General features: G+C 40.9%; 1 protein-coding gene across 1 annotated transcript in view; it reads right to left on the reverse strand.

Annotated features, from left to right (window-relative positions):
- The window catches only part of sorcs2 (sortilin-related VPS10 domain containing receptor 2), a gene marked incomplete at both ends in the record, with an annotated part of 185409 nt that overhangs the window by 88398 nt on the left and 72857 nt on the right, over positions 1–24154 (reverse strand). Inside the window, one exon of the mRNA XM_079215636.1 lies at positions 15819–15886. Coding sequence (XP_079071762.1) covers positions 15819–15886 — 68 coding nt within the window. The remainder of the gene's footprint in view (positions 1–15818; positions 15887–24154) is intronic.

The following is a 24154-nucleotide window of genomic DNA, read 5'->3' on the forward strand; positions in this document are numbered from 1 at the left end:
GAGCTGATGTTCAGCTCCCACTTGAGGTCCTGGGAAATGATGGAGCCCAGGAAGCGGAAGGACTCCACAGCGTCGACGGGGGAGTCCATAGTTATGTAGATGACACACATATGTATGTGGCTGTGTCTCCAGATGACACAGGATCATATAATTCCATTTTTAGATTTTGCCATTTCCATTTTTTTTTACCTATTCTGCTAGGCCTTTGTGTCTGAAATATGCCATGGCAGACTACAGAGGAAGATGACCAAATATGTACATGTAAACGTACAAAAGTTGGATATTGATGTTACATTTTAATTAAATTATTAGTTGAATTCTCTGAATGAACACAACTTCAGCTACACCACACAACCCACCTATGAGGTTAATTTTAAGCTAATAAATGAACAAGAAGGTCTAGACAAAAAAAAAATCTGTATTTGTGCACAACTATAATAGCACATGTCTGCCGTGTGGCCCCACACAAATATGTCATTAAGAAGGACATTGAAGAATCAGTATGAAAAGTCACAGAGGGACTGCCTCACACCGTAAGCCGCAGGTTTAATTAAAACACCATTAAAAACTCCCCTCCTTCCCCCCCTTGTGTGCATATGAGACAGGCTGCTAAAAAGCTCCATCTATATTTAACAAGGCAAAAATTCCCTACCTCCAGCCCCACATCTTGTTAAGTCATTGTAATCATTTCATATAATGTACAGGCTTTTTTTTCCCTCTCTGGCGGGCTTTCATCATTCTCTGCTTGTGTGAGTCGGAGTTGTATGGTTTAATTTGGCCGGGAACGGAGGGTAAGCAATCAGAAGGTCTGGTGAAGTAGAGAGACCTGGGAAACACACTGTGTGTACCATAGTCAGAGTTTGACTCAGTTTAGCCTCTAGTCCGCAAACCCTGGCTTTCTGCCCAGACCTCACAACTAATAGTAGTGTGTGTGTGTGAGTGGTATAAGGGAATGCTGACAAGTTTTAGGAAGCGGACATCTTAAAAAGAGGTCATATGATACATTTTTGACTGAGATAGCCAGTCGTGACTGAGCCTGGCCTAGTTCCTTTCACCTTTTCGCCTCAGGCAACAGTGACATCCAAGAGGTGTGTGTGTGTGCGTGTGCGTGCGTGCGTGCCAAGGAGAGTGACAAGTTCGCCCAGAGAGGTCGGCATGAGGAGACAGAATGCTGCCGCTATCAAAGCCACACATCAGCCAGTCCCACCACACTCAGACATCCCTCCAACGAGAAACTACAAATTAATATAAACTATATTTGTCAAAAATGCAGCACAATACATATTGAAATGATACTACATGAGTTTCAAAAATATTAAAAAAACATTGTGTAAGTCACATTCAGAAATCTTCTGACCATGTATAGAACAAAATCAGATAAATCAAAGCTAGTGCTTTTAAATTGTTTTTTTCTAAGGTTTTGATAAAAGGTTTGCTCGCTTAAAGCAAGACTATGTAACTTCCGAGAGAGTAAATACACTACTCAGCAAAGACTATAAATACAAAAAACACCCTTGCACAATTCAATACTGGTATGACCAGTAGAGAGTATTGGCTAATGCTATCTTTTGGATAGATATTTTTTTAACTGTATAACTGATCAGTTTGTGGTGAAAAATGTTGCTGCATGTGAACATTAAGGAATCAATGTTAAAAACCACAAGCCAAGGCAGAAATCTTCGTGTAGTGATGGACTCAGACCTGAATGTCAACAGCCACATTAAGACAGTTTCAAAGTCACTTTAAGAATACGGATTAAAGGAATTATATCTCAGCAGGATTTGGAAACACTTGTCCATGCATTTATCTTCAGTGTCTTTGCAGGTGTCCATAGAAAATCAATTAGATAGCTGCAGCTGGATCAGAACGCTGCAGACCAAGGGGTGACTGTGGATCAGTGGTGAGCAGGGTCATCCTTTAATCAGAGCATCGGCGGTTCAATCCTCAGCTCCGCTAGCCCATGTCAATGTGGCCTTGGGCAAGACACTTAACCCAAAATTGCTCCTGTAGCTGGTTTAGAATGTGTTTAAATGTTAGCTTTCTGATTGGCAGGTGGCATCTTAGCCACAGCCATGAGTGTGAATGGGTGAATAATGTCATGAGCGTTAAAGAGCTTTGAGTGATAGTAAGCTCTGATGGGAAGCACACCTCCATTTACCAAGCACGTGGATTACGTCTATACACTGGCTTCCTGTCTGTCAAATAATTGATTCAAAAACACTGTTGATTTATGAAGCACTGAATGGTTTTGGGTCACAGTACATTTCCGATCTTCTGCTACATTACAATCCGTACCTCTCAGATCATCTGATACAGGTCTGCTTACTGTCTCCAGTCAAAATTAAACATGAAGAAGCATAGTTCAGTTTTCATGCCCCATATATCTAGAAAAAATTGCAGGTTATTATTATATATAGCAATTCCAATTATTTACACAATAATATCACATGATAATATCTCTGTCAAGGCACTGAAAAGAAACTTATTTCTCCCAGATGACAGTTAGGGGGTCACTGCAATTTCTTTCAATTTACACACTTTAATAGTGAAATGCAAAATACCAGTTCTTAACTGTGCAAACAGAGGCAAAGGTGTTTTACCTCTAATTAACGTAACAATGTAATTGATGATTGTTTATATATATATATATATATATATATATATATATATATATATATATATATATATATATATATATATATATATATAACTTAAATTTAGATTTTGACAGGATCAATTATCTTCCAACTTAGATAGTAGCCTTCTTTTACAGGTGTTACATTTAGACTGTGACCTATTAATGATATACAGCATATCCGAATATCCCTAAAAATGGTATACTGATGATTTTAATAAAGTATGATGGGATTTAACACTGGAGTTTACGTTCTGCCCGTGGCAGCGTGGGTTCCCTCCGTGTTTTCCGGCTTCCTCGCAATTAAATGGCGACTATAAATTGCCCGTAGGTGTGAATGTGTGTTTGAATGGAGTTCTTTCTCTATATGAGCCCTGTGATAAACGAGCGACCTGTCCATGGTGAGCCATGCCTTCGGATAATGGAATGGGATTTAACACTAAGCGTCCAACTGATCATTTGAACAGTCTGACAGCCCTCACAAAGCTCTACAACAATAATAACACCGAACATTTGCTTTCATTGATTGCTCTCTTTTCACTCCCTCCATGGCCAAATGTGAAATTGGCCTCCTATCAGCTAATTCTGCAGCCAGCTGGGGAGCTCATTTTGAGAGGCACTGGTAGCTCCAAGTGATCATGGGTAAGGGACCCCCAGCCTCATCTCCGTCTGGGCCGTCCTCTGCCCCGGACCCATCTTCCACCAGCTGCTGGGTCTTTTCCTGTATAGGACATGCCCCTGTTCTCTCCTTGCCAAATTAGGGGATTAGCCCTTTTTTGCTTGGACACGCTCCCTTCTCCTCTCTCATGGGCTGGAGATCTCTGGATCAGAACCATCAGCAGAGTTGGGAAGGGGGGGGTGGGGATTAATACTGCTACTGTGTCGCCAAATGCCACCTCTCTGGCACTGAAAAGTGTTGGCTAGAATTACGTAATGGTGCTTTTCCCACTGAAACACTTTCATGAGGAAATGCCCAGCATGCTAACTGTCTGCTGGCATGGAGACGAGTTCTGCTTCTTCAAAGACTTCAGACTGGGGCCTGACATTATTTCTACTAAACACTGAAACCTTCAAATGGTAAGGGCTAGTTTAAAGTATGTACTACTTGTCAAAATCAGGTGGAAGGTTGCTTCTTTGCCTGGTTAAGACATCTTGCACTAGAAATTACTTTGTTTTCCTTCAACAAACGTTTTTTAACCACAATTTTCAGCATATTTAAAGCTCTACAACTGATATTGGTGTGGGGGCTGAAAACTTGTGAACAAAAATGTGCTTATTTAGACATCCGGTAGATATGGAGAACATTATCATTCATTTGAATTCATGTTTTGGTCACCTATGGGGGCAAATTAATGCCAAAAGTAGAGAGCGCAAATGAGCTTCACAAGAGCGCGCAAATCAAACAGCCGCGCGCGTAATTTACTTTGACGAGCGCTTTTACATCACTACGAGAGCAAAATCCCCGCTCGCGCAAGCAAAACTCGCTCTCGTGAAGCTTTAACCTGCTCGCTCGCGTGTCTGTTACCTGCTCGCGCTCGAGTAGATTTTCTTTTTGACAGTCAGTGGGCGGATCCAGTCACCATCCATCTCTACATCTAATTGGTTACAATCCTCGTCTTCGGATTGGCTAGAATGCATTTTGCACCAGGAACAATGGCGGATGAGAAAACACAACTGAAAGTTGGCGTTCTCTGAATACTACTGTTATTGAGTCACAAAATGTCATTTTAGGATGTTTTCAGGCGAGAAGTTAGTTGTTTAAGCATCAAATCTGTGGTCGGTTTGTCAAGAATCAGCCTACTTAAAAAGATACGGCGACGGTTTGAGTTCCTGCTCGCGGGACCTAGAGCACCGGGCCAGCACCCGCCAGCACCGGGCCAGCACCGGGCCAGCACCGGGCCGTCAGCGCTCTGCTGCCCGCCGACAGCAGCCTGATCCCGGCAGGACTTTTTGAAATGATCCGCTGGCTCCGATGTCTCCGTAGCGGTTAAACATGAGATATAATTCAGTTTTGAGGATCTAACGAGCAATCTTTATTATTTATTATTTATTCACAGTAACGCTGCATCAGTTTGACTGAGGGAAAGTTTAAGATTTATAATTTAAGATTTTAATTTAACTTTTACTTTGAACTACAACGGTGTCTTATTACTTTTGACCGAAGTGTTTGCCATTATATATGTATCTATATAAATATATATATAAATATATATATATATATATATATATATATATATCTATATCTATATATATATATATATATATATATATATATATATATATATAAATAAAAAATACATATTTATACAATTGTATGTGTTTCTGTATCTGTTATTTTGAGTGTGTATGTGTGGGTTTACTGTGTATTGATTCAAGATATTTTTATTCTCATATGCACAGATAACAGGCAGTTATTCTGTCCAATGAAAAGCTTATTTTGCTGGGTCCTCCTAACACACAGAATTACAATAAACTTAAGGCAAAAAATAAGGCTGCTCCTGAGATGTACTGTGCAGTTTTTATCACACGCTAGAGTGCCTTCCTGTCCTGCAGTGCAGCTTCCATACCACACTGTGATGGAGCTGTAAGGACGCTCTCGACCGTACATCTGTAGAAGTTGCTGAGAATCTTGGGTGGCATTCCAAATTTCCTCAGCCTTCTTAAGAAATACAGTCGCTGCTGGAATTTACAGGTTTTCACCCTTTCCACCTCTGTCCCACCTATGTGAAGTGGTGCTTCCTGCCCCCTCTTCCTCTTTGGGTGGATAATCATCTCCTTTGTCTTGCCTGCGTTCAAGGAGAGATTATTATCCCGACACCAGGCTACAAGTTCCTCCACCTCTCTTCTGTACGCCGTCTCAGCTGATCATTCCAATGACCGTTGTATCATCCGCAAACTTGATGATGCTGGTGTTTTCCTGGGAGGCCACACAGTCGTATGTGAAGAGGGTGTTCAGCAGGGGACCCAGTACACAACCCTGGGGGTCCCTGTGCTCACAGTTCTTGTGTCAGATGTGCGGTTCCAACTCTGACTGATTGGGGTCTGCCTGAGAGGAAGTTCAGCACCCAGTTGCAGAGAGCAATGATGTTCACATGTTAAAGATGCTATTCAGTTGTATTAGAGCCTAAGTAGAGGTAACCAATGAAAATGTGCAAAAGACTTGAAGTTCCAAAGAGGAATTCATAAATATTTTGGGGTTTGTTGATATTGCGTAGTATTTCTATTGATATTGTCTTTAATAAGCGATATGCATGCCATTTAGTTTGTTGCATACGCCTAATAAATACCAAACTGTGCTTCAAGGCAGTTAATGTATCTTGGGTGTGTCAAAGTTAAAGAACTGTTTAAGAAAGGGTAACATACAATTACAACACAAGATAAAAGGACTAAATAAGAGGCACAGACCTTTTATTCTATTGGAGGCACCGCCTCTTTTTTAATAAAAGAGCAATGGTTGTAGGAACCATTATATTATATCATATTGCCATCACATATAGCTATATGCCATCAGCATATAGCTATATGGGACGGGGTGTAACATAAATAAACACTATATATATATATATATATATATATATATATATATATATATATTTATATATATATATATATATATATATATATATATATATATATATATATATATACTTACATATCTATATAGATACAATCTCTATATAGATTGCAATCAATTTGGTCAAAAGTAATAAGACACCGCTGTAGTTCAAAGTAAAAGTTAAATTAAAATCTTAAGTTATAAATCTTAAACTTTTCCTTAGTCAAACTGATGTAACGTTACTGTGAATAAATAATAAAGATTGCTCGTTAGATCCTCAAAATTGAATTATATCTCATGTTTAATCGATACGGAGACATCGGAGCATTTCAAAAAGTCCTGCCGGGATCAGGCTGCTGTCAGCGGGCAGCAGAGCGCTGACGGCCCGGTGCTGCGGGGCTCTAGGTCCCGCGAGCAGGAACTCAAACCGCCGCTGTATCTTTTTAAGTAGGCTGATTCTTGACAAACCGACCACAGATTTGATGCTTAAACAACTAACTTCTCGCCTGAAAACATCCTAAAATTACATTTTGTGACTCAATAACAGTAGTATTCAGAGAACGCCAACTTTCAGTTGTGTTTTCTCATCCGCCATTGTTCCTGGTGCAAAATGCATTCTAGCCAATCCGAAGACGAGGATTGTAACCAATTAGATGTAGAGATGGATGGTGACTGGATCCGCCCACTTACTGTCAAAAAGAAAATCTACTCGAGCAGGTAACAGACACGCGAGTGAGCAGGTTAAAGCTTCACGAGAGCGAGTTTTGCTCGGGCGAGCGGGGATTTTGCTCTCGTAGAGATGTAAAAGCGCTCGTCAAAGTAAATTACGCGCGCGGCTGTTTGATTTGCGCGCTCTCGTGGAGCTCATTTGCGCTCTCTACTTTTGTCATTAATTTGCCCCCATAGTCACCTGATAAATGTGAGTGGGCGGTGTAGTGGTGAGCCCTGCTGCCTCACAATAAGAGGGTTAAACCTCCTCACAATTGATCAATGAGTTACTAATAGACCTAGGCTTCCCAGGTCACCACAACAAGGCTTCTGATTGTGCCCTCTAAAAGTTCAAGACCAGTGGACTGAAACAAAAGAGAGACCCTAGACCAGTGGTCACCAATCTTTTTAAGCCCAAGATCCCTGACCTCTGCCTCGGTGACAGGCAAGACTATATTTACAACTTGAGGCTTTTTTATTTGGCCTAGTTGAATGAAAGCAAACACTTTGGTCCAGCTTTCAATTTGATGTGACCAAGAACACACTCAATTACTTAATTTCAGTGCAACATAAAAAGGAAATTATTTGTTAACTGCACACCATATGAACAAGAAAAAAGACATTTCCAATGAGCAGGAGGCTGGTTGAACTACCAATATTAACTGTTGTCTTTATCAACTGTTTTTTTTTTTTAGAAATTAGCTATTTGAAAGATACAAAAGCAGTTCAGTTTTTACTTTGTAAAATATCTGAATTGGTAAAGTTAAAATATTTTCATTTGGATGTGGTTAGAAATGTCCTGAACACATAAATATCAGTCAGATATAAGTACATTAATTATATTTCCATTAACCCTCAAATCAAATAATAAATACACTCCACGTACAATTTACTTCTATTTTCTCACTAGTTGAAGGTCACATGTTTTACTTAATATGAATATAATTAATTTAATCTCATTTCCATATGCTAGTATACGATTTGTCAATATTTTATTTTGAAAACCGGATGTTGTGTCACGTGGATTTTTCCGCTAATTTCGTAAAAACCCTCGCTCACTCCCGATCTGTGCCGTTTGAATGTGTTTACCGTGAATGTTAGTATAGAGGTGCAATGACATTTCAGTGTCTGCTCATTTGACTACGGAGATCCGAGTGTCTGCTGAGTTGACCGTAGTTCGCTTTGACATGACTTTAATCAGTCTGGAGTTGCTTTCGCGTGGCTTGAGGAGTCTGTCCATTGTGCACAGGTCTCTTCAGTTGCATAGCCCTTATAAGGAGCTGGCGGGGCATTTCTGTGTGCAAATCCAGGTGCACAAGATATCCTCATCTGGGTGCACAGCTGAAAACGCGTCGGCTGTGTATGAACCCATTTTCTGGCGTTATGAATCAGGTGGAGATCTTTTCTGACGTTGGTCTTCCGAAGTCCGTAAGAAAACATTTCAGCAGACAATTTTTCGAGAATGTGTTTCTGAATTTATTTTTATTTTATTTTGGAGAGTGACGGGGAAACTCGACTGGTAGATCGAGATCGACCGGTAGATCGAGATCGACAGGTTGCGACCTCTGCCCTAGACTATGTTTACACAAACATTCCAGGTAGCTACAAAGACCTACCTAGACCCAGCTGATAAAAAAAGTGGGGACAGATGAAGCTACAGCAGCTCTATAGTGGTGAGTGGTGAGATTAGAGTTGTCAGAGTACTTTTTTGTTGCTCACTACATCCTTCATTCACCTCATTTCACCGCATTTGTTTCTTTAAGTGTGAGGAAAGGTGATTACCCCTCCTTCCTGCGCAAACAGCTAATAAAAAGTCATGAACCGAGTCAAAAAGAAAACTCTTTCCCAGCTCAATTAGGCCCACAACATCAGCTCATAAGCTCATACCATGGTCCCAGCGCGCTTATCTTAACGACATCATTAACGCGATAATGGTTTTATGGTAGTTATCCGTACCGCGTTATTGAAAGGCTCATTTTTCTGATGATGGCAAGCTCATAAATAAAGCAGCAATACGACTTTATGAAGAGCTCTCTGGGACCACTAAAGTGTTACTGATGAAGGAGCGATCGAGATTGCCAAGTCAATTTAGAAAAAACAAATTGGTACGCTGTGGGTTGACTGTGAGTGTTTGTATGTGAGGTTGGCATATATATATATATATATATATATATATATATATATATATATATATATATATATATATATATATATATACATACACACAATTGTGGAATGCTGCAGCATGCAATGCTTGTCAAGTGATAAGGAATAACCAGTTATAGCTGGAAAATATCTTTCTTTCCCCATAGACTGGTTGTAACTCTTATCAGGCTATTCTGGTAAATCTCTTAAATTTCTCCAGTTGATCCAGAATGCTGCAGCTCGTGTACTAACGAAAAAAGAAAAAAAAAAGATCACATTACTCCCGTACTAGCTGTTCTCCACTGACTCCCTGAGAAATCCTGAATCCAATTTAATATCCTTCTCCTCACCTACAAAGCCTTAATTGGTGATGCACCATCAGATCTTAAGGAGCTCATAGTACCATATTACCCCACTAGAGAGCCGCGCTCACTGAATGCGGGGATAAAAAGTAGGATGGGAGTCAGAGCATTCAGTTATCAAGCTCCTCTTCTGTGGAACCAGCTTCCACTTTCAGTCCGGGGGGCAGACACAGTCACGCCATGGTCCAGCCCCTATATGCTGCTATAGGCCTAGACTGCTGGGGGACATCTTTGGATACACTGAGCTCCTCTCTCCTCTTCTCTCTCTCCTTCTGGATGAATTCATGTCTCTTCAATACACATTACTAACTCTACTTCTTCCCCGGGGTCTTTGTGCTTTCTTGCCTCTCACGTTTCCATGGATCGTGGCTGTGTCTGGAGCCATCCTGCTTCCTGGGCCCTCCTTTCTGCCTCCTTAGCCCTGCCACTTGCCTCCTGCCCTAAGCCTTGCCTCCTAGGTCCTGTCTCCTGCCTCCTGCCTCCTGCCATGGCGGCCCTGCTGATGCCCCTCCTCTCTACCTCCTTCTGCTGACATGGATCGTGGTTATCTGGATCGTGGTCCATGCCGGCATGGAACCACGACCCATGTCAGCAGAAGGTTTACTCCGCCACCCACTGCAGGGACAGAGGGGCACTTTCTCCAACAGACTGATTCAGCTCCGCTGAACAACATTCCTGCCCACTGCTATTAGACTTTATAATAAATCACCTATGGCCAGATCCTCCGTCAATTGATTCAACACCAACATTGATAGCCCTTGCACTGATCACTGATAGCTGATCGGAATGTCATTCATTTTGCAGCTATTTGGTCAAAATGCAAAGTAATAAACAAATAGTTTGACCTGATGATGAGCAGACACATTTGAAGGAAATATAATTTCAAGACTCAATTTTTTTAAATCTTTAATTAGACTTCATTGGGTGTGCCCCTGTGGCCTAATGGTTATATTTTATTACTATATCTCATGAAGGTTTAAACTGCCGTGCAGACTTCACCTGTCTTGTGAGTTTGTGATAGTAATCTGGATTAAATGTGACCTTTGCCTTGCTACTGGATTGTGACTTAATGTTGAGCCCTTTTTGGAAGGACGGGTAAATGAGCAAAAAGTGTATTTTGATAAAGTGAGCAATGGGGCAATAACCATTAAGTTAAACACACGGATACACAGATAGTTGGCTGCATCTCTTCTTTCTCTTGTTCATTTCATTAGAAAGGAAAGTGTGGGCAAAATAGACACTGCCGGCGTCTGCTATACACACAACAATGAATTATCCATCAGTGGAGCCGCTCATTGATTTTTTCTTCTTCTTCATTCTACCTGTGTTTTTCAATTTTTGAAAGATTTACAGGTCAAGCTATCTTCAGTTTGGGTATGGGTTTCTCTATGTAACTAAAATGCCTCAAAGAGTGCTATACCCTTAACATTCTTTATAAAATGGTTCTTTGCAGCATTATATCTGGTTCTATATCAAACACCAGTTCTGGGCCCTATTCTTCGTACCTGGCTTACCGAGTTTGCCGGATAATCAGGCTTTTCGGTTCCTCGAAGCAAGTTTAGAAAAACCACCATAGCAACACATCCAAAAATTTGAACCTGCTCTAGCGCAGGCTAACTGAAATTCACTGGAAAGCTGGCCACTCCCACCGGACAAAAATGTCAGCTCCCTTCCTCAGAGATCTCATTGATGAAGGAGCAATATTAGTTAGATTAGCGTTTCATAGGGAGTTCTTTCAGATCGCCAAGATCCATTCTCACATCATGACTTCCTGTACATTAAACACCAAAGGCACACCAGAGCATCACTCGTTTCACATACTGTATCACAGTGTCTCAAACCTGAGCTTTTTTTGCAAGTGGTCCATGACATTACATATCATTTAGCTGACGCTTTTATCCAAAGCAACCTACATGTTTGCTCTATACACCGTAGACACAGCAACGGGGAGCAATTAGGGGTTAAGTCTCTTGCTCAAGGACACAACGACTTGGACTAGCAAGGCCAGGGTTCGAACAACAGACCCTCTGATTGAAAGACGGGTGTGCTTACTACTGAGCCACAGTCGCCACAGTCACCCAGTTGTACAGTGTCAGCGATGTGGAGAACATCGGGAAAGCCGCTGCATGGCGTGCTGTTTGTAACGTTTATTTAGCGCTTAAGAAACTTATGGATGTGTTAAAGCTCTCATATTTATATGACAGTGTTATTAGTACACCATACATATCATTATTGTAGAAAATGATTACGGTACTGATCCACCCATACACATATTCAAACACCTAGTTATATGGTAATCTACACATACATGTACATACACATATGATACATATACAGTACATATATCCTCACAAGTATATATTCATTTGTATACTACTGCCAGTAGGCACATTTAAATAAATATAATCTGATTGATTTGGGTGATGAGGCACTTAAAATTAGCTGATACATTTTCCCCAACACTTACACATTTAACTTGATATTTTGCAATGCTTATGTGACTCTAGCCCGACCAGCGGAGGCACCGTTATGATGCGTTCACAACAGGAAGTGTTGCAAATATTCGCTACACTTTGGATGTGAACGCACCATTAGACTTTGCCATGATCATGGACTTAAATTCATCATATGTAGTCATGATCATCTCCTGCTCCTCCACGGAGAAAAGAGACACTCTTTATCTGAGTGTATTTGCCATTGTAGTGTTTGAAGATCATGGAATCTGTGTTTGACTCCTCCCCCTTTTGAAGAGGAGCGAGCACGCGCAATTATCCAGATGACTGACATCTGGTTAGAATTAACGAGGCCGTTTCCGCACAGATCAGACGTGGAGAAACCAAGTTAGCCTGATGTCAATCATCTCGCTAATATCAGCTGGATAATAGGACATTTGATCGACTTTGTTGAACCACATACGAGAAATAGGGCCCTGCTTTGAGAGTAGACTCTGCTTGGCATCTTCAGTAGCAGACTGAGCTCTCTTGGGTGCTGTCTTTCGCTCTCACTTTCTCTGTGTGTCTCTCTCTCCAGGCTGTAAAATATACATGGAGGAGGAAAGTGATGAGGTGGTGGAGGCAGGGTATAGGGATGCTCTTGTCTCCATTAAGTATTTACAGCACCTCAGATCATCTGTACCATGGGAGAACCACTGAGAGAACGAATAGAGACAAATAAGAGCAGAAACAACCTGAGAGGAAAATAAATTAGTGGGAGTGCAGGACGGGGGTAAATGATTAAGTCCTAAAGCGTATGTTTCTACTTTGTACTGCTCTCTCCTGGTTTAATTTTGGGAAATGTGATCTGAACCCCAGGGAGGGCTAATCATCAACACATTTGTAATGGTGGAATAATTGTGTGTGCGTGCGTGCGTGTGTGTGTGTGAGTACATGCACCGATGTCTGAAACAAAATGAATAAGGAAGTGGGAAGTGAGCTGTAGATGTCCTCAAAGCAACAGCTTCAAAAGATTAAAACACATTGAAACAAAGATGATCGACTGTAGCATTAAGTTACTATTAACACTCACACTGAATATATCTCTATACTTTGTTTCTCTCAGCATACTGTGCTGGCGTTATGTCGTCATTCATTTGAGTACATCCTCATCATGTTCCCTATGTTACCTCATTCTCACTTTAAGATAAAATCCCTTTAAGCGAAAAGACTTTCCTCACATCAACCTATTTATCGCTGGCATTTTTTCAACACTAGCAATTCAATGTATTTGCAATTTGTCACATAGTAAAATGTTTACAGGCAAAATGTAAACTCAAGGTTCCCTAACCAGCTTTTTTATAATTTCCTCTCCTCTTTGCATTTCAGCTCTGCTCTCTTTCTATTTCATTCAATTAATGTTATCCATGAACATAACTTACAGCAATATATAAACACACAGGCACACAAGTAAAGCCACACATGCAGATGCAAATAGATACTTATTCATATACATAACAATACACACAATACAAGTATACTGTACAGGTATACCCTACACTAAAGTAGACAAAAACACACATATTAAGCCCATAAAATGACACTGAGAAAACAGACAGTTGTGGATGTGGTGTGGTAGATCCACTCTACGTGATAAAATGGTACGTGGTAAAAGGACTTGAATGCTTTATGTAGCACCTTTCTAGATTTACGACCACTCAAAACTCTGTACACTACATCCCAACATTCCCCCATTCACACACACATTCATACACTGATGGCAGAGCCCGCCCTTCTAAACTGACGTGTGTGACCCGTGCACACACACGCACAATGCAGTTCATGGTTCATTATCTTGCCCAAGCACACTTCGACATGGAGCGACTGGGTATCAAGCCACCAGTCTTCCGATTAGAGGACAACCCGCTCTACACTAAGCCTATGTTGCCCATCCGTCAGTATATGTGAACCAAATAAGGGCAGCAGACACCTTGAATATAGTTCAAACAAAAGTTCAGACTCACAGTAGAAGTACTGGCCTGTCAGACCTTTCCCCCATGATGGAGCAGCAAAGCCCTCTGGTGCGCTGGCTACTAGCCCCCTCACATCTTCAAAAGAAGTGGAAAGAATTTGAAATACCCCCGGATTTTCACACCAGCGCTTTCTTTACGTGAGTGTATGCTGTGAGAGTAAATAGATTCAAGGATTAAGAAGCTTCTTAAACTTGCTTTAGCGCTTTTAAAGAAATCAATAACTTTACCGAAGATCAGGATATTATGTGATAATCATTACTTGTAAACATGAAAATCAATTCCATCCACCAAATCACCCCAAAACGACAATAGCACTTGCCTGCTATTTGAAGCTCTACATATTGTCTGAAAATGAAAGAAATTATTACACTGAGGATTCAAAGCAAAAAAAAAAGTGCACATCTGATCCACTCATTTTGAGGATCAAACGGGTTTACTGAGTATTTCATGGCTCAACTTGGAGCAACAGAGTCTTAGAAGTGTTCTGTCAGCAGTTATCACAGTGTTGAGTAACGCAGCGGCAGATCCTCACATCTTTGCCTAATCTACAAGCTCCTTTCCCTCTGTTTACTCTAGTGCAGTATCCAATTTGATCTCTATTTAAGGCATACATGTGGAGTAAGAGACAGAGAGGCAAAACCAGATTAGGTAAATATCTTATTTAAGTGTCCTCAAGCAAGACTCTGAGTCAGAACTCATTGTGGGTCTTATATTCAGCCCTCTTCACCATCATCTACTACCAGACACTCTGAGAGCTTTACTTTTTTTGGAAAAAAGTGCCTTCCTCCCATAGTATTATATCATGCAGGTTAACAATGCTCTCAGAGATAGGTAGACATTTTAATTCCATGTCAAAAATGTATTGAAATGAGCTTTCAAACTTCAACCAAAATCAAAAGCATAGGCAATTCTCTCTACGGCTCAAAGATAAAAAGCGACAGAATGTAGCTTTAAGGATGTTACAGTAAAGGAATTGGCTCAACAGTGCAATATGCGTAATCATTGCAAAACGTATCCTGATTTTAGTGCTGTATTGTTTGGCAATTATTAGGTAAACTATTTTAAGCTAAAACATTTTCAACTCTCTCGACCAGAAAACACTAAAACAAATGTGCAGCGCTCAGCGCAGAATAGAGCCTCAGCGCCTCATCATATAAACACATCAGTTATATATATATATAAAATATATATATTTACATTATTTGTATCTGTCCTACAGGAGGACAGGCAGTCAAGCTAATGAGGCCAACGCTTTGAAGTCATGGATCCCTCAGCGAGGTGAATGGCATGATTTAAGTACCACAATCAAACATGTTTTGCCATTAGCGAATGCCTTCTAATTTTACCCAGTAATATGAGCCCCGTCTTATCTAAGTTTTCATTAGGATTTGAATATAATTAAGTTTCCTCCACACCCATATGTAGGAGAAGGTCAGGCTCAACTACATAGTAGTCCCCCAGGAGCTTGTAGGGTTGACTTTAATAATCCATGAGCATATACAACATATACTTGTTGTGAAGTGGAGTGGAATGGATGCATTGCGTTTTCTGCCGCTGTAAGCCAGGGAAGTGTGAATGGTTTTGGCAAAAGGAAGCTTTGCTATGCCAACCAGACTTGACCCCTCTCCTTGGCACTGTCGGTGCCCGCCGTCCTGCCCTGTGCCATGCTGATATGCTATCTGCTCAAACAGATGCCTGCTCTGGCCTTCCAGCGGCACTCTCTGGTCCCCCACTTTACCAGTAGCTGCCTGCTGATGTTTTGACCGCCCGAGCACTCTGTATCACTCTTCTCTCCTTGAGGAAGCACAGCGGAGAGATAACCGAGACCTACACTGACCTCTCTGTTAAAAGGAAGCTGCTTGCCGGTGAAAGGTCTGCGTGAGTCTGGGACAAACATGACATAAAGACATTGAACAAGCACAAACATGCTGTAAATGTTTGGCCTACCTCCACAGTGAGCTCTCCAGCACCTTGGTTGAGTCAGCATGGTAGTACTTGGTCAGGATCAGGATGACCTGTAACACAAGGTGGAGAGAGACACATTTAAGCTACTACTGAAGAAAAGGACTGGTTAGTGCAGTGGTTCACAAAGTAGGAGGTGGGTCCTCCAAGGAGGGTGTAGTTAAATAAAGTTGAATGATCGTGGTTTGTGTGGGAACAATAAACAAACATGAGTGCCCTGATGCTCGCATAGCTATGGTGCTAACCTGAAGCTAAACCATTCACCGTGGCTTATTTTCCTCCTACTCTCTTAATATTGTAAAAGACTGATACACATACATCTGTCAACGCAAGGATGGGCATGATGGAACATGTTTGGGGGCGACTGGGTTAGGGAATGAAATCAAGGCCCTATCTAGGCTTTTTAAATTATTCATAAATCAAAGCAGACACCAACAACCACTCAAACAATTTTATTAATCTAGATATGTTTCCATTATAACTCATACAACTGTTCAATAAATGTTTTTACATTTTTCAAAAGCTTTGTATTTTAGTTTCACTTAATATTTAGAGGTATGTTTTTCTACATGTATAAACTTATCTAATTGTGAAAGCTTTACATTTAACTTATTCACATTTCTCATTGATCTTGTGGTCTCTAATGCTAAATGACAGTACCAACAGCTGTTGGCTAAATTTAACATAAAAATGTAATTTAAATAATTCTTGAACTTGTAAATTACACGTCATTAATCGCTCTACAATTTTGCAATGTAGTGGTCTGGAGTCTTTGGGTAAGTTTGTAAATGGTCACTCCAAGCATCGGAGAGCAAATTGGAGTGTTTGTAAATTTGTTGCGCTGTTAACCACTCAGTTATTAGCAGGACCACAGTGTCGGAGCAGCAAAGCTTATACTCTGGGCTCTATTTATGAGGAGTTGGAGCAGTGTGTCAAAGTTCCTTGTTTAACATGCTATTTAAGAAAAAGAAGTTAACTATGTGACATTTTCAAGAACTCCTGCTGTAATGTGAGTTACACGTTTTCCAACCTATTTTCTTAGGAATATTGTTACAGACTTATTTTAGGGATGAGCATCAGATTGGATTTACGAAGAAACCCTTTGGTTGCATCCAATATTTCATTCTCATATGCTATTTTTTTAAATTGTGTGCATAGATTATTTTTTTTGTATATATAATGGAGAAAAAACTGTAATACAGCATTTTTTTTCCAAAAAGATCACCACAGACGGCATGATTCATGTATGGTCCAGGACACACACGGGTGTAAACTGGATCAGAGAATATTATCTTTCATACTTCTGAGCGCTCCTTTGACAGCTGGGTCTGCTGGGAGTTGTGTAGCCAGTGGGTCAGGCAACACGAGAAAAACACCCAGGCCTTCTTTTGGCAGATGGGATATGAGAGGCCAAGGAGGTCCTGTTGCCCACAGCAGGCCGTGTTGAAGGTGGCTGCTCCCACGGAGTCAAGCTGCAAAGCCTGTGCAGTAGGTACACTCCTGATACATCTTAATGTGGAAAGAAAGCATGGCCTGTATCACCATATTCTCTGGGGGGAATATACATGATTATGACTCTTATTTGTACGCAGCATCTTTCTTTCAATTTATGGTGACTTGTAAAACAAGTGCATGAACATTTTACAGTCGCATGGCCTCTAAAAAAAAAAGAAAGACAGCTATTCAAGAGGTAAATATTTGCTTGATTGCCAGATAAAATGAAAGCTGTGATGTCTGACTTCATAAGATATTGGGCTGTAGGCCCAAACATGTTCTGAAATATGTTTTTATCCTGTCAGAACATTGGGCCTCATCAAATCTAGCATATAGGAGTGACCAAGGCTTTGACATTGCCCCTTTGTGTCAGAGAGACCAAACAGCCTGTAGCGCCAGTTAGTATTCAAAAAGAAAACCTCAAGGCCTTCCACTGAGGTGGTGCTGGATTTGAACTGTATCTCAAAAGAGTTTTCTTACGCACAAGACTCGGTTAAAGCAGAGACCCAAAGCTGGGGACATACAGAATGAGCTTGAGAGCTCTAGACCAATTTTTACAACTCAGACTATCAAAGCCACCAAAGCCACTCAATGGAGTCTCTAGGTGCTTGGCTCAAAGATACTGCAACTCAGGAGTTCCAACCCTGGTGGAGCAAGGCTTTCTAATGGTGTATAGAGTCCTGAAAACCGGAACAGAGAGTATTTTGGAGCAGCAGCCTGCTTACCAAAGCTGATGGCAACCTTGGTAACATCTCTAACAGATGCAGCTACAGCAAACAGCCTGATTTTTCTCTGCCTCTAACTGTCATATAACTCTTTCTTTGCTGATGAAGAATTAGACAGTGTCCATGTCTGAACGAGCCACTGTTTGAGGCTCTCTGAGTCATGCAGCATGTAGAAAGTGTTCCCCAAGTGGTCGTTGGCCTGCTATGACTAAACTGGTGTCTCTGGAAACAGGCTGTCCGCCTCTGCACAGCTGTCCTTCTCCTAATGAGATGCTGATGCAAAGCTTGACACTATACAGTACAGGCAGTAACATCACTGGTCCCTTGACTTAAGGATTAGATCAAGCATGCTGAACACTATGTGTGCCTCCCAAACCTAATTTTGTTTTAAAGACCCAGAGAAATGGAAAATAGATTTCCCCTGTTTTAATCCATCTGTATTAATGGTTCAATTAGGTTTTGTTATATGGCAAATACAAGAATCCCCATCAAATCCCTGTCTTTTCTCTTCTGTAAAACAGTTTAAAATGTTTCATAACTCATCCTGCACTCAGGGTCGTTTACAAAAGTGCATCCAATCAAATGAGACTTTGGGGACTCGCTAGCCACATCAGTCATTTAAAATTGTTTGTGGATCATATTAGCTAACCGAGCAATATGGAGACAAGAACTCCTCCGGTAGTTTTGCGTCATTGGGTGGATGTTCATCTCCATGTCCTTCACCAGCTGTTTGCTGCTGAACGGGGCCCTATTCTTAGTTAGCCGGCTAATTTTCAGGATAAGAAGACGTAGGTCAGGCTTTTTGGTTCCTCGAAGCATGTTTAGAAAAATCACCATAGCAACACATCCAACAATTTAAACCTGCTCACGCGCAGGCTAACTGACGAATTCATTGGATAAGTTGGCCACTCCCACCGGACAAAAAAAGCAGCTCCCTTCCTCATTGATGAAGGAGCGATATTAGTCATATTAGTTTTATAGGGAGAGAGTTTATTTGCTATTGTACTGTTAGAACATCGTGGTGTCAGTGCTCGATTATTATCCCTTTTGAAGAGGAGTGGGCACACGTATTTATCCAGATGACTGACATCTGGTTAGAATTAACGAGACCAGACAGTAGGTTTAAGTGATACATTTGAGCCACTGTACACACATATTGATTAGGGACATTTTAGAGCAAATTGGGATTAGATTCAGCAACTAAAACTGATTTAAATGATATATTACTCTGCCTGTTATTTTCTTGAGTAATCAATAAATAATTTGGTCTTTAAGAACGTTGTGAAAAATATTCATCATAATGGTGTAAAAGTGCTTTCTTGTATTAAAGTGAACTTCACCTACTAATAGTAAAAATGAATGGAAATGTTTTTGCCATTATCATATTGTACTGTGCAGTTAACACGTTGCAAATGTGTGTAAATATCTGTGTGGAATTGTGAAATTGTCCCGCCTCCCCCATATTCCTCTTAGGTCTGAATGTTGTGTGTGGGGGATCTGGTGGAAGAAAGGAGAACGTTAATCATGTATTTTTTATGTGTTTTATATATATTGTTAATATTTGACTTTTTAAGCTTGATTAAGCATGATATGCCTAGTATGAAGTAATTTCTCAGTCCAATCAATCTCTCTATGGTGAAAGTAGAGGGACAGATAACACTTCTATTCAAAAAGCTGTAATACAACATTATATTTGAGTATGTATTTACTATTTATTCATATATTACACTATGTGTGTGAATCTAAGACTCTGGTAAACCCATTAACACCAAAACAATTTGTCTATATGGGTAAAGGAATGGTTTCAGAAGAGATTTAAAGAATTCAACTTTTCATCTTTTGGACCAAATGATGTCTTTCCACAGTGCTCGAAGACAAATGGGCGCTTTAGTGTAGAGAGTGCTGAGATTTGTTTTGCAGTCCCAGTGCTAGGTTAGAAAAACAGCTCCACATAAAGATGTCATCCTCTACAGCCTCAAACAGCTTGCATCCTTCCTCTGACACAAAATACATATAGCCTGCTGGTTACAAGTAAACCCTGTCTACAATATAAATCTATAATTATAGCTCTCTAAATGTGTTACACATCAAATGCGTGAAAAAGAGAAGGGTAAATTAACTGTGCACTAAAAGTCATCAGTTCATCAGCCCCTTGAGAATGAGGTATTCATCACTCATCCAAATGCTGATGTCAATCAAATATTCTGCCTCTCTATTCCCACGTTAAGTCTTCAAGGCCTAAGTTCTGCTCAATCGTAAAATAATGTTTCTTTGGGGATAAATCGGAGAGGGCAGGGATGTATCCGGCCATAAATCACTCGTGGCAGGAGTTTATTTGGCAGCATCAAACCTAGCCACATTGACAAAACTGCTGAACAGCACAGAAGCCACATTCCTCTATCGGCTCTTGTGTACAGAGCAGTGTGTTAGGACTACAACTTGGCAGCTTCTACCTACGGATCATTGGAATAAAGGGCAAAATTGGCACAGAGTATCCAATCAAAGAGTAAACAAACAAAAAAACTCTACATGTCAAGCTAAAGTAGAAACAGTCTGGGAGATAATTTATTTTCAATGACACAAAAAAGTCTCTGCATTCTATGTTGATTCAGATAACAAATTGTAAGAAAGTTTGTGATGAACTTGCTTATCAAACTGTTGTAGAGGAAGTATCCCTTTATTGTCGCCTCCTTGGAATACCTCGACCACATGATCAGCCACGTTGAGTTCCTTGTTTGTAAGCTAGTGGACAATGGGCCTAATGGCTTTTATTGGGGAAAAGTCAACAGGGCGGTCAGGACCCACAGATGACTTCATACAAGAACTACAAGAGACCCCTTTGAGAGTCAAGCTCATAGCTGAGCTTCTCATGAACTCCAGCTTAACAACTGCTGTTTGTTCCATAGACATTCCCATCGACTGTGTGCTATAAATCAGCCATTGAATAGACAGAGGGAGAAAGCTTTAAGAAAAAAGAGACTGGGGGAAAAAAAGACAGACAGATTCCGAGGCTCTCGAGAAAGAATGCACTCATTCATTTTTAAAGCGAAAACGGTGAAATACATGTATCTGTATGTGACACCGCATCCTTATCCCTCCCGGGTCTGCACATTCACCAGAAACAGACCACACACATCAACAATTAATCAGTTCGTAATAAAAGGGAGGAACTCATTTTCATCTATTCCCTCCAAAAGAAGATGAAGACCAATTTCTATTCTTGGGACACAAGAGTAAATTTCATTGTGTGTGTGTGTGTGTGTGTGTGTGTGTGTGTGTGTGTGTGTGTGTGTGTGTGTGTGTGTGTGTGTGTGTGTGTGTGTGTGAGAAAGAGAGAGAAAGAAAAAAAAGATCTCCCTCTCTCTCAATTCAATCATTTAATTTGGCTTGAATGTAAGGCTTGGCGGGCTACCTGCCATGCTTGTAATGATCATTTTGGGGGAGTGGCTTTGGAGGGCCTGAAGGGATGGCTTGTGTTGCCAACTTGGCAATATTTTTGCTAGAATATTTCGAGCTAGTGCTGCTAGCTACTTTCATTGGAAAAGAGATGGCATCACAAGGCTGGGTTTTTCTGTTGGATCATTTTAAAAACCTAGCGCACTCTTAAGATTACCAACCCTGCCTTTAAACCAGTGGTTCTCAAACTGTGTGGGTATTACAGGTGGGGCGCGGGGCGGAAATGCAGAATTTCTTTATTTCAAGACCTTTATTGAGAACTTCCTATATTACAAAAGTACACAGACGTAAAACATCATTATTAGATACATGACGAAATGCCTGTACTTTTGTGGAAATGTTTACGTTACGCTGTTAACAGGTCACGCTTGCGCAAGCGCGACTCGCCGTTTGTTGGCATTTTGCAAAAAGCCGATCTCTGTGAGATCTCTGTGAGGTCGGCTTTTCTGCTGTTGTGTCTCTCAAAACAAAATACAGATATAAGATCAACATTGAGCATGAATTAGCATAAGCATAAGACTGCAACCAACCCCGTTTTAAAAATATTTTTATAAAGAAGCTCATTGCAGCCACTAATACTTATTAAACGTGATGGCTCACATATCTGCACTAATTCTGTTTTGTTTGGCACACGTTGCACATTATTGTTGTTTTGAAAAGATATGCAGTGTAAAACTCAGTAAAACTCTTTGTTGCCAAATATTTGAACTTATTTTGTTTAGTTTGTCACAGTTTTCACAAAGTGATTGCACATTGTATTTGTTTTTGCCTGATGAAGCAACCAGGGCCCTATTCTTCGTACCGAGTACTTACTGAGTTAGCGGGCTAATTTTCAGGAAAAGACGACGTAGGTCTGGCTTTTCGGTTCCTCGAAGCAAGTTTAGAAAAATCACCATAGCAACACAGCCACAAATTTAAACCTGCTCCCGCGCTGGCTTACTGAAATTCACTGGATAAGCTGGCCACTCCCACCGGACAAAAAAGGCAGCTCCCTTCCTCATTGATGAAGGAGCGATATTAGATTAGTTTTAGAGAGAGAGTTCTTCGAAATCGCCAAGATCCATTCTCACATCATCATGACTTCCTGTATGCGGCGCTATAGATTCTGCTGACAAGGAATCACTTATTTACGAGAGCTTCTCGAGCCGCGGACATTGAACACCACACACCCATTGCCCGTCTCACAGACAAAGACTATCAGCCGCTGTTCTTAAGTTTATTTAGCGTTTAAGAAACTTATGGATGTGTTGAAAGCATAATTATATGACAGTGTTATTAGTACACCATACATATCGTTATTGTAGAAAATGATTAAGGTGGACTCGTGATAATAAATCAATTCATTGATTTATTATCAATAACAATAATGACATCAATTCATTGCCATAAATAACTGCAAATCCTCCACCTCCCCAGTGGCCCACGGTGTCCCCCAAGGTTCCGTGCTTGGTCCCCTTCTCTTCATCATTTACATCCTCCCCCTTGGACAAATCATTCGTCATCATGGTCTTGATTTCCATTGCTACGCTGACGACACCCAACTCTATTTCTCCTCTAAGACCATTACCTCAGTCACCCACTCCACTCTCACCTCCTGTCTCATTGATATAAAATCCTGGATGCAGCAGAATTTTCTTAAACTCAACTGCAATAAATCTGAAATGCTCATCATCGGCACTAACTCCCTCACCCGCTCAGCCCAGACCTTCTCTCTGAACATTGATGGCTCCATCGTCACCCCTCCACCCAGGTCCGCAACCTCGGCATCATTCTCGACCCCACCCTCTCTTTCCTACCCCACGCCAACCACATCACCAAAACTGCCTTCTTTCACCTCAGGAACATTGCTCGCCTCCAGCCCTCCGTGTCCTCTGCCACCACTGAAATTCTCATCCATGCCCTCATAACATCTAGACTTGATTATTGCAACAGCATCCTCTCTGGCTCCTCCAACAAAATCATCAACAAACTTCAGTATGTTCAGAACTCTGCCGCTCGACTGCTCACCTCTACCTGCCGCTATGACCACATCACCCCGGTCCTACGCAACCTCCACTGGCTCCCGGTCAAATACAGGATTGACTTTAAAATCTTACTCACCACTTACAAAGCCCTAAACAACCTGGCCCCTCCCTACCTTTCAGACCTCCTCCCCCTTCATGCCTCTACCCGTTGCCTCAGGTTTGCCAATTTGAACACTCTAAAGACCATCAAGACCAAGTGCCGGACCTGGGGTGACAGGGCCTTTTCAGCTGCTGCACCTCCCCTCTGGAACGCCCTCCCCATCCACATCCGTCAGGCTCCCACCCTATCGTCATTTAAGCAAGCTCTCAAAACACACCTCTTCAAACTCGCCTTCACCTGCTAACCCCTGCTCCCTACCCTCCACTGCAGGACTAATTCTGTTGCAGCTTCTCAAGTTTTTTCTTATTTTATTTTTTTGGGATTGTTTGTTTTGTTTCTATATTTTTGTTTTGTTTTGTTCTGTTTTGTCTCTGTCAAGTGTCTTTGAGCATCTGGAAAAGCGCTATATAAATGAAATGTATTATTATTATTAATAATAAATACAGAGAATTTATTTTCACTGATCAATTGATTGAATTTCTGATTATGAATAATACATACATACTGATCCGCCCATACCCA

This window comes from Taurulus bubalis, assembly GCF_910589615.1.
Source record: "Taurulus bubalis genome assembly, chromosome: 3".
NCBI lineage: Eukaryota > Metazoa > Chordata > Actinopteri > Perciformes > Cottidae > Taurulus > Taurulus bubalis.